Consider the following 12454-nt stretch of genomic DNA (forward strand, 5'->3'; position numbering starts at 1 on the left):
TCCCGACAAACAGTTATTGTACTGATGTTGCTTCCAGAGGCAGTTTGGAACTTGGTAGTGACGTGTTGCAACCGAGGACAGATTTTTAGGCGTTACGTGCTTCAGCACTTGGCAATCCCGTTCTGTGAGCTTGTGTGGCCTACCACTTCACGGCTGTGCCGCTGTTGTTCCTAGACATTTCCACTTCACAATAACAGCACTTACAGTTTACCAGGGAAGCTCTAGAAGGGCAGAAATTTGAAGAACTGACTTGCTGGAAAGGTGGCATCTTATGATGGTGCCACGTTGAAAGTCACTGAGCTCTTCAGTAAGGACGTTCTTCTGCCAATATTTGTCTATGGAGAGTACATGGCTGTGTGATCGATTTTATACACCTGTCAGCACTGGTGTGGCTGAAAAAGCAGAATCCACTCATTTGAAGGGGTGTCCACATACCTTTGTACATATAGTGTATGTATCCCAAGGCTAGATTGTCTCGTGCAGTCCCAGCAGCGAATGTGAATTCAACAATGACTACAGTTTGACTTGCTGTAACTGCAAGAATGTCTTCTGTCGTCTTTTTTGACGTTTGGCCAATGTGCATACAGTAGTATGTCTCCAATATTACATGGCCAGTGATCAATAACAACTTAACTTTTCTTTGTGTTCATGGGACCTATTTGTTGGGATGCTTCTTCTTCCACGGTTGCAATGTAATGTGTCTGTAATGCTGGTAGAACAGAGCAGTAAAAATGAAATATAAAAGCATTTTTAAATGCTGCCACGGTTACTTACTATATAAACATTTGTCATGCCTCATCTAATCATAATTTACAGTAATAAGAGATCTCTATGGTCCTGAGGCTATCCATATCAGAAAGCTGATTTGGGTCTAACTTCCATTGGGTACATTGAACCTTGACTTTGTCAATAGGCCTGGTAATAGAGTAATAGAGAATCACACTGTCTCGGGTCCTGGGTAAAGAGCTGGCCCACTAAAGATGACGAGCGAACATAATGACGATTAAGGGTAACAATCGTATCATTCAATCTTATCAATCGTATCATTCAATCTTATAAATTGTATCATTCAATCGTATCATTCAATCTTATCAATCGTATCATCGTATCAATCATTATTTACTGCTGTTCTTTAATTATTTGTTATTCTTATCTCAAACTTTTTTGGGGGTATTTTCTTAAAACTGCATTGTTGGTTAAGGGCTTGTAAGTAAGCATTTCACCTGTGACAAATAACATTTGATTTGATTTGGATATCCTGGGACTGGAGTGTGCAATATCTGAAAGTGAATTAGTAGATAAAGGAGGACTATATCGGACAACTGTCTGTAGAACGTTAAAAAAAATGATACAAGAAAATAATAATAGAACTGGGTAAAAAAATATGACTGGGAAAAGAACACAACTCGCAAGATTCTAAATAGCACATGAATGTTGTTTTAATGAAGAAACACTGAGGGAGGGGAAGAGTCATTCCTTTCAACTCTGGAAATGGTTCAGTCAGGAACAAGAGCAGTATCATCCAATGGACAATAATATTATGTGTAGTACACTTCCATTCACTAGAAATTTGTGACAGTATTTTTCAACATGTCTTAATCCAAAAAAAGAAAAAGAGACAATATTAAAAATGTCAAAATAGGTGAAATAATATCTTCATCAATGATGAGTGGCCATATTCACTTTATACATACTCAGTACACCAACCATACCCAAATATATCTTATGATGATATACACAAATGGGAATTCAATGTATTATTGATTTGTGATTGTATGATGTTTTTCTCATCTGTGTTTATGCAGTGTTTACTCCTGTCAATTACACAATAATCACATTGTAACCTTTCCCAATGAGTAATGGTAACTCTACTCAATGTGATATAGAGAGCCTAAAATCCTTCATTTTATCATTTCAAACCAGAGCCATACTGTATATATAGATCTATAGATACACATAGATTTATTTGGGTCTGGCACAAAGCAGTTGACAACCCCTTCTCGGGCTGATGTTACTGTCAGTTACCACAGTTGTTCCACAGACACTCAACTGAGACTGTATATGTCATGGTGGGAACTTCAGTCGGGGAAGACAGAAGAACGGTATTAAAAATCCAACATGAAGGGCATGGGGATGTGGGGAGGGAATACACAATAACGCAAGAAAAAAAATGATGGCAAGCTTTTCTGATTGCTCTACAACAGCAGAATCAAGCCTGAAATAAACAACAGAAATGAATCAAAGAAACAAAAATAAATAAAAATGAAGCAACTTTAAGTGAAATGATAGTGCTCATTTTTAGAATATTAATCAACATAATCTTAAACTTACAAAATGTGAAAAGTTTGTGAAACTATGATGCCATATTTGTCATGTGGTCAACCAGTGTGGGCGAGCATGCTCATTGGGGCTCCATAGGTCACAGTTAGCACGCACCCCACCAGGCAGGTTTCAACTGTATTCCCCCACTGCTGAAGTAATCTACTCTGTCTGCTGTATGTCTACTGTTCGTCTCATCCAATCAGTCTACCCCAAGTTATGGAAGCCATATCCATGTCAAAATATTTTGGTATGAATCTGCTTGCATAGTGCGTTAGGTACAACAGCTAACAAAATGATGCAGCTGCTACAGTTCCATGTCAGACCTGTTAGTTCCATGAGACCTACTGAGGCTAGTTGCTACTGAACCTGAAAATGACTGAGGAACATCTTGACGCAGTTCTGCGTTAACCCTCCTAAGGATTTAGATGGCGAGACGTGGACATAAAGTACACACACATAGAGCAACAGTACACAGTTTACACGCATTTAGTACAATCACATACAGTACACACACAACGTCATATAGGGATAAAAGTATGGTCCCGTGTGGCTCAGTTGGTAGAGCATGGCGCTTGCAACGCTAGGGTTGTGGGTTCAATTCGCATGGTGGACCAGTATGAGAAATGTATAGTGCACGCACTACCGTAAGTTGCTCTGGATAAGAGCGTCTACTAAATCAGGGTTTCCCAAAGTTGGTCCTGGGACCCCCACGTACCCAGACTAAACTGATATTTACCTGACTTGGAAATAGTAAGCACATGATTGTGACTGCAGAAGCAAAATTACAAAATGAACCGCTCATAATAAAAAAAAATACAATCTACATTCATTCTTTATAACACCACCTTGACGTCTTTTGAGATCTACTCAATAAGATAGGACTCATGAGGAGACTGAGCCACACTAAAAATACTAAAATAAACCTCAGATTTAATGTGGAGAACAACACAACCTCCCCAACCTCAGGAGAGGTGAAAGAAAGTAGGCAAGTGTAACGTGTGTTTTACACTGATATTATTTCAAATGTAGAAATTAAGTAAATGTAACAACATATGTACTACATTAATATAAGGAGACAGACACATGAGTGTTAGTGCGCTGTATTTTCATGTCTGACTTAATAGCACCAAGTTTAAAAAAAACAATTTACAGACACAAAAGAGGCAACCATGCTAGGTGTGGAAAGGCAAGGTATTTTAGAATCAGATCAGAAATGATTTGGCAGAATTGAACGGCACCATTACTTCTAATAGCTTGTTTTTAAAATCCTGTCTGTTTGTTTTTAAAATCCTGTCTGTTTGTTTTTAAAATCCTGTCTTCCCCTGAGATGTGTCTTGATGCTGCTTTGTGACGTGCCCTCTGTGACCCCTCTACCAATAGTGTGACAAGGCTGTGATCATGCTCGCCCCTCAGGTTCCCCTACAGAAGTGAAGAAGAAAGTAGAAGGCCTAAATGTCTTCAAGTATTAACACAACTAGGCCCTATAAAAAAGTCCTGGACACACAGTATTAGAACCCAGAATCAACTCTAGGACAAAGTAGAGCAGTTATGGTTAGTTTGCATGTTTCCCCCACAAATATATAATATATATTTATATGTATATAAATAAAAATTCAGTGCTGTAAAAACATCTCCAACTCCATAGGATCTGACCCATCGTAGAAGGCCTATAGCGTTTTACTCTCTTGTTGTCATGGCTAAAAGCTACTGCCGGGAGTATGTAAACTGTACTGGATCTGTGTTAATAGTCCTTGACCTTCATTGACAATACAACACCGAGGAAGTGAAGATTTGTTAATATCATTTCATTTTTTCTCTTTTTTTTGGTTTAATGCACATAGAGCAAAATATCATTTTGTGTTGTGTATCTTTGTTTTTGGTAGGAGCAAAGCACCACGTTTGTATCAAACTGACTGTGTGTACGCATGTATGTAAGTCTCTGTGTGTTTGCGTGTAACTGTGAATGTCTGTGTGTATCTTGTCTCCATAGTCTCTCTCTCTGTGTGTGTGTGTGTGTGTGTGTGTGTGTGTGTGTGTGTGTGTGTGTGTGTGTGTGTGTGTGTGTGTGTGTGTGTGTGTGTGTGTGTGTGTGTGTGTGTGTTTGTGTGGGGGCTGCTGTAGGTCTATGAGGAGCAACGGCCCACATTGATGCCATTCTCTGCGGTGGCCTGCAGCTCGATGGGTCTGGCCAGCTGCTCTCCCGGCCGGGCGTTCATCAGAGACAGGTTCCTCACACAACCTTCGAGCCCCGAGGAGTACTTCCCTCCCGTCATCGCAAATATGTCCGGGGCGCCACCTGTAACACACAAACACACATGAGTACACGCACGCACACACACAACCTCAGTGCATGTCCTTAGAAGAGACACAATATCACCTCTGTCAATCAGTCATTTGCCTATAGATTTGGGACACTGTACTTTCAAACTGTTTGGAGACCTTGAAAATGAATACTTGACATTTTCCCAACATGTCTCTAACGGGAAGAAGGACACGTACCCAGGTATACGTTGCCTTTGGTGTTCACCATGATGCTTTTGCCTTGTGATTGTCCTTGTTGAAAGGCTCCTCCGTCTATCTGAATATATCCCTGTTTACCAGTTCTGATCACACACACAGAAGAAAACGTTCCTTACTCGTATAATCATTACACTTCATCACAAAGCACAGAGAACATTCGTTGAGAAAATAAATCACTACTAAAACTATAAACATTTTATATTCTTTTAACAGTAGATCTTCCACTGTATGTGGAATAAGAGGTGAATAATACAAGTTGTAACGGAGCATGAGAGTGGAAGGTCATGTACTGTGTGTTACCTCACAGCAGTGACCTTGTGCCATCTGCCATCGTTGATGGGCTCTCTGGACTGGATCTGAGACTCACCACTGCCCAGCTGGTAGCTGTGGACAGACAGGGAATATGCAACAGCAGCATTACTACTGGGACTACATAGAGGAGAATAAAGACCTAAATTGGGGCCTGAAATTACTTACACCCTTGATAAACATGAGTATACAATATAGCTCAGTATTTTAATTATTTATTTTATACAGTCATTCTTGCTCACCTTTATGACAGGTGTCAATCATTTTGGACCCCACCGTATGTGCTTATTTAGGACTGGTGCAAACAATATTTACTTTACCAATCAGATATACGAACAGCATGGGCATATTCCTTAGGATACCACCACAGTGATGTCAGTGATGCTTTCTTACCTGAAGACAAAGTGTCCGTTTTGCAGACCAAGACTGATAAAGTCCTTGCCCTTGCCTTGATCTCCAAGTTCCTAGAAATAAAGTTATTTAGATGACAAATTATAGGAAAGTTATGACAGTATAATGACAGACAGTAAAATAGCATATACTGTATCATATACAGTAGGTATACTCAAATTCTACTTGAGAAGGTCTGGTCAGACACATTTCCTAGGTGGCAAAGGTCTGGATGAATATTGTACTTTGTTGGCGTAGTAACAAACCCCCATCTCACAACCCCAAACTGCTCACACTGTTTTTGTTGGAGGAGAGAAAATGTTGCAATTTTAAACCTAATTTCCCACAATTCTTCACATTTTGCAGAGAATCCATGTCTTACAGTATGTGTTTATATGATACCACGGGTCGAAGCCCAACCGAGTAGTTGAGAACCGCGGTCCGTATTGACCCCATTCTGGGTCCAAATCGGACCGCGGTCAGCCAGTTGAGCATGGGGGATATACTGTACAGTATATCTAACATACTGTATATCTGGATCATACAGTAAAACCATTATGGATTTTTTCATATACTGAGCGCACAGGTTTTATTATTAAGACTTGTGGAGTTCCCTGTATTGTATAAGATACACACAAATATATTTTTAGACCTATTCAGGCTTTGATCACAAACCTGAATCAAACTCCTTTTGGTAGTACAGAACAAATGTTACATGCAACATAACAATGAGCATTGAAGCTGTCACAGCCATCGTGCATATTATACAACATACATATTATTGTTAAGGATTGATTGATTGTATTTAATTGTTAATTAAAGCTAGTAGGCTGCTCCAGCCGGAGAAAACAACACAAGTTCAAAACATGTATTCCATAGTTATGGTATAGATATAGTGTAAGACTGTCAAATCATCTTACAATATATCTATACATGAAGTACATATCCTGAAGTATACCATATTTACCAGGTGTTTTGGTGAGGTGGATACCTTTTTACTAGCATGCATCTTGCGGAAATGGCTAGCGCCATTAACTGACTCCTGGGGAAGATGGGAAGGGGCTTGGGTTAGAGAGGCAAAGCAACAATCAGGCAACATGCAGTGCAGTCAATCAAAACAGTGCTGTCAAAACCATGCCAAACCATGCCTGAACCTGGAACTGTGACGTGGCTCGCTTAGAGCCAACATGCCAAACCATGCCTGAACCTGGAACTGTGACGTGGCTCGCTCAGAGCCAACATGCCAAACCATGCCTGAACCTGGAACTGTGACGTGGCTTGCCCAGAGCCAACATGCCAAACCATGTCTGAACCTGGAACTGTGACGTGGCTCGCTCAGAGCCAACATGCCTGAACCTGGAACTGTGACGTGGCTCGCCCAGAGCCAACATGCCAAACCATGCCTGAACCTGGAACTGTGACGTGGCTCGCTCAGAGCCAACATGCCTGAACCTGGAACTGTGACGTGGCTCGCTCAGAGCCAACATGCCTGAACCTGGAACTGTCATGTGGCTCGCCCAGAGCCAACATGCCTGAACCTGGAACTGTGACGTGGCTCGCCCAGAGCCAACAAGGCAAACCATGCCTGAACCTGGAACTGTGACGTGGCTCGCTCAGAGCCAACATGCCAAACCATGCCTGAACCTGGAACTGTGACGTGGCTCGCTCAGAGCCAACAGGCCAAACCATGCCTGAACCTGGAACTGTGATGTGGCTCGCTCAGGGCCAACATGCCAAACCGACAGCCAGTCTGTAAGTTACATCAATCTCAATACAATGAGAAAGAAGTGAGATGTGAGAGCCAGTTAAAAACATGAGAAACAACCAAAAGGAAAAGAGCGGTTGAATGCCAGTGAACCACTTTTAGTCTTAGAAAAGCGAGACACAAATCCAATGTATTATTATAATTACTATTATTAATGACAGTGAGTGTAAACGGAAGTGCTGAATCAAAGTTCTGTATGGTAGGTTATTGGTAAATATGTGATTAGATAGTAAGGATGAAAAATAGTGCTGAGTATTGCCCCGGGGGTGCATGAGTACGGTGATCAGGTTAGGACATACCACTCCCTGCCACAGGATCAGGCCCTCTTTGGAGTTGCTGTTGACCTTGATTTCCAGCTCAATGGTCTCTGGAGTGTCAGGGCCGCTGCAACACACACATACACACACAGACATTATAACACACACACACAGACATTATAACACACATACAGACATTATAACACACACACAGACATTATAACACACATACAGACATTATAACACACACACAGACATTATAACACACATACAGACATTATAACACACACACAGACATTATAACACACACACAGACATTATAACACACATACAGACATTATAACACACACACAGACATTATAACACACATACAGACATTATAACACACACACAGACATTATAACACACATACAGACATTATAACACAAATACAGACATTATAACACACACACAGACATTATAACACACATACAGACATTATAACACACATACAGACATTATAACACACACACAGACATTATAACACACACACAGACATTATAACACACACACAGACATTATAACACACATACAGACATTATAACACACATGCAGACATTATAACACACATACAGACATTATAACACACACACAGCCATTATAACACACACACAGACATTATAACACACATACAGACATTATAACACACATACAGACATTATAACACACATACAGACATTATAACACACATACAGATATTATAACACACACACAGACATTATAACACACATACAGACATTATAACACACACACACAGACATTATAACACACATACAGATATTATAACACACACACAGACATTATAACACACACACAGACATTATAACACACATACAGACATTATAACACACACACACAGACATTATAACACACATACAGACATTATAACACAAACACAGACATTATAACACACATACAGACATTATAACACACACACAGACATTATAACACACATACAGACATTATAACACACACACAGACATTATAACACACACACAGACATTATAACACACATACAGACATTATAACACACATACAGACATTATAACACACATACAGACATTATAACACACACACAGACATTATAACACACACACAGACATTATAACACACATACAGACAGTATAACACACATACAGACATTATAACACACATACAGACATTATAACACACATACAGACATTATAACACACATACAGACATTATAACACACACAGAGACATTATAACACACATACAGACATTATAACACACATACAGACATTATAACACACATACAGACATTATAACACACATACATACATTATAACACACATAGAGACATTATAACACACATACAGACATTATAACACACATACAGACATTATAACACACATACAGACATTACAACACACATACAGACATTATAACACACATACAGACATTATAACACACATACAGACATTATAACACACATACAGACATTATAACACACATACAGACATTATAACACACACACAGACATTATAACACACATACAGACATTATAACACACACACACAGACATTATAACACACATACAGACATTATAACACACACACAGACATTATAACACACATACAGACATTATAACACACACACAGACATTATAACACACATACAGACATTATAACACACACACAGACATTATAACACACACACAGACATTATAACACACATACAGACATTATAACACACATACAGACATTATAACACACATACAGACATTATAACACACACACAGACATTATAACACACACACAGACATTATAACACACATACAGACAGTATAACACACATACAGACATTATAACACACATACAGACATTATAACACACATACAGACATTATAACACACATACAGACATTATAACACACATACAGACATTATAACACACACAGAGACATTATAACACACATACAGACATTATAACACACACACAGACATTATAACACACATACAGACATTATAACACACATACAGACATTATAACACACACACAGACATTATAACACACATACAGACATTATAACACACATACAGACATTATAACACACATACAGACAGTATAACACACATACAGACATTATAACACACACACAGACATTATAACACACACACAGACATTATAACACACATACAGACATTATAACACACATACAGACATTATAACACACATACAGACATTATAACACACATACAGACATTATAACACACATACAGACATTATAACACACATACAGACATTATAACACACATACAGACATTATAACACACATACAGACATTATAACACACATACAGACATTATAACACACACACAGACATTATAACACACATACAGACATTATAACACACATACAGACATTATAACACACATACAGACATTATAACACACACACAGACATTATAACACACACACACAGACATTATAACACACACACAGACATTATAACACACATACAGACATTATAACACACACACAGACATTATAACACACATACAGACATTATAACACACATACAGACATTATAACACACATACAGACATTATAACACACACACACAGACATTATAACACACATACAGACATTATAACACACACACACAGACATTATAACACACACATACAGACATTATAACACACATACAGACATTATAACACACATACAGACATTATAACACACACACACAGACATTATAACACACACACAGACATTATAACACACACACACAGACATTATAACACACATACAGACATTATAACACACACACAGACATTATAACACACATACAGACATTATAACACACATACAGACATTATAACACACATACAGACATTATAACACACATACAGACATTATAACACACATACAGACATTATAACACACACACACAGACATTATAACACACATACAGACATTATAACACACACACAGACATTATAACACACACACAGACATTATAACACACACACACAGACATTATAACACACATACAGACATTATAACACACACACAGACATTATAACACACACACAGACATTATAACACACACACAGACATTATAACACACACACAGACATTATAACACACACACAGACATTATAACACACATACAGACATTATAACACACATACAGACATTATAACACACATACAGACATTATAACACACATACAGACATTATAACACAGACACACAGACATTATAACACACACACAGACATTATAACACACATACAGACATTATAACACACACACACAGACATTATAACACACATACAGACATTATAACACACACACAGACATTATAACACACATACAGACATTATAACACACATACAGACATTATAACACACATACAGACATTATAACACACATACAGACATTATAACACACATACAGACATTATAACACACACACAGACATTATAACACACACACAGACATTATAACACACACACAGACATTATAACACACATACAGACATTATAACACACATACAGACATTATAACACACACACAGACATTATAACACACATACAGACATTATAACACACACACAGACATTATAACACACATACAGACATTATAACACACATACAGACATTATAACACACACACAGACATTATAACACACATACAGACATTATAACACACACACAGACATTATAACACACATACAGACATTATAACACACATACAGACATTATAACACACACACAGACATTATAACACACACACAGACATTATAACACACATACAGACATTATAACACACAGTGCATTCAGAAAGTATTCATACCCCTTCCTTTTTTATTTTTTATTTATTTTTTACAATTTGTTACATTACAGCTTTGTTCTCAAATGGATTAAATAAACAAAATGCCTCATTAATCTACACACAACACCCCATAATGAAGAAAACAGGTTTTTAGAAAATGTTTGCAAATGTATTAAAAATAAAGAACAGAAATACAATTTTTACTTAAGTATTAAGACCCTTTACTATGAGACTTGAAATTGAACTCAGGTGCATCCTGTTTACATGGATCATCCTTGAGATGTTCCTACAATTTGATTGGAGTCCACCTGTGGTAAATTCAATTGATTGCACATGATTTGGAAAGGCACACACCTGTCTATATAAGGTCCCATAGTTTACACTGCATGTCAGAGCAGAAAAAAAAACATGAGGACAAAGGAATTGTCCGTAGAGCTCAGAGACAGGATTGTGTCAAGGCACAGATCTGGGGAAGGGTACCAAAACATTTCTGCAGCATTGAAGGGCCCCAAGAACATAATGGCTTCTATCATTCTTAAATACAAGAAGTTTGGAAGCACCAGGACTCTTCCTAGAGCTGGCCACCCGGCCAAACTGAGCAATCGGGGGAGAAGGGCCTTGGTCAGGGAGGTAACCAACAACCCGATGGTCACTCTGACAGAGCTCCAGAGTTCCTCTGTAGAGAAGGGAGAACCTTCCAGAAGGACAACCATCTCTGCAGCACTACACCAATCAGGCCTTTATGGTAGAGTGGCCAGACGGAAGCCCCTCCTCAGTAAAAGACATATGACAGCCCGCAAGATTGAACTCTTTGGCCTGAATTCCAGATATCACGTCAGGACGAAACCTGACACCATCCCTACGGTGAAACATGGTGATGGTAGCATCATGTTGTGGTGATATTTTTCAGCGGCAGGGACTTGGAGACTAGTCAGGATCGAGGGAAAGATGAACGCACAGCTCGGATTCACAGGAGGTTACAGCCAACAATGCTGTGCCTTTAGGCTCCTTAAAATCTCTAAAATCTCTATACAATCCAAGATGGCGTAGCAGT

At 38.6% G+C, this 12454-nt stretch overlaps 1 protein-coding gene across 25 annotated transcripts in view; it reads right to left on the minus strand.

Annotated features, from left to right (window-relative positions):
* Positions 1–4130: 4130 nt before the first annotated feature.
* The window catches only part of LOC139416728 (heparan sulfate proteoglycan 2), a 190475-nt gene continuing 182151 nt past the window's right edge, over positions 4131–12454 (minus strand). For 21 of the 25 annotated variants that reach the window (XM_071165758.1, XM_071165753.1, XM_071165740.1 and 18 more), the window contains 6 exons: positions 7606–7690; positions 6509–6583; positions 5545–5615; positions 5143–5226; positions 4822–4925; positions 4358–4618 (listed from right to left, as the gene is read on the minus strand). In XM_071165758.1, coding sequence (XP_071021859.1) covers positions 4446–4618; positions 4822–4925; positions 5143–5226; positions 5545–5615; positions 6509–6583; positions 7606–7690 — 592 coding nt within the window. In that variant the 3' untranslated portion in view covers positions 4358–4445. Of the gene's footprint in view, positions 4619–4821; positions 4926–5142; positions 5227–5544; positions 5616–6508; positions 6584–7605; positions 7691–12454 lie in introns of all 25 variants that reach the window. The other 4 variants (XM_071165756.1, XM_071165745.1, XM_071165742.1 and 1 more) reach the window with 2 other exon arrangements.

This window comes from Oncorhynchus clarkii, chromosome 9 (genome assembly GCF_045791955.1).
Source record: "Oncorhynchus clarkii lewisi isolate Uvic-CL-2024 chromosome 9, UVic_Ocla_1.0, whole genome shotgun sequence".
Taxonomy (NCBI): Eukaryota; Metazoa; Chordata; class Actinopteri; order Salmoniformes; family Salmonidae; genus Oncorhynchus; species Oncorhynchus clarkii.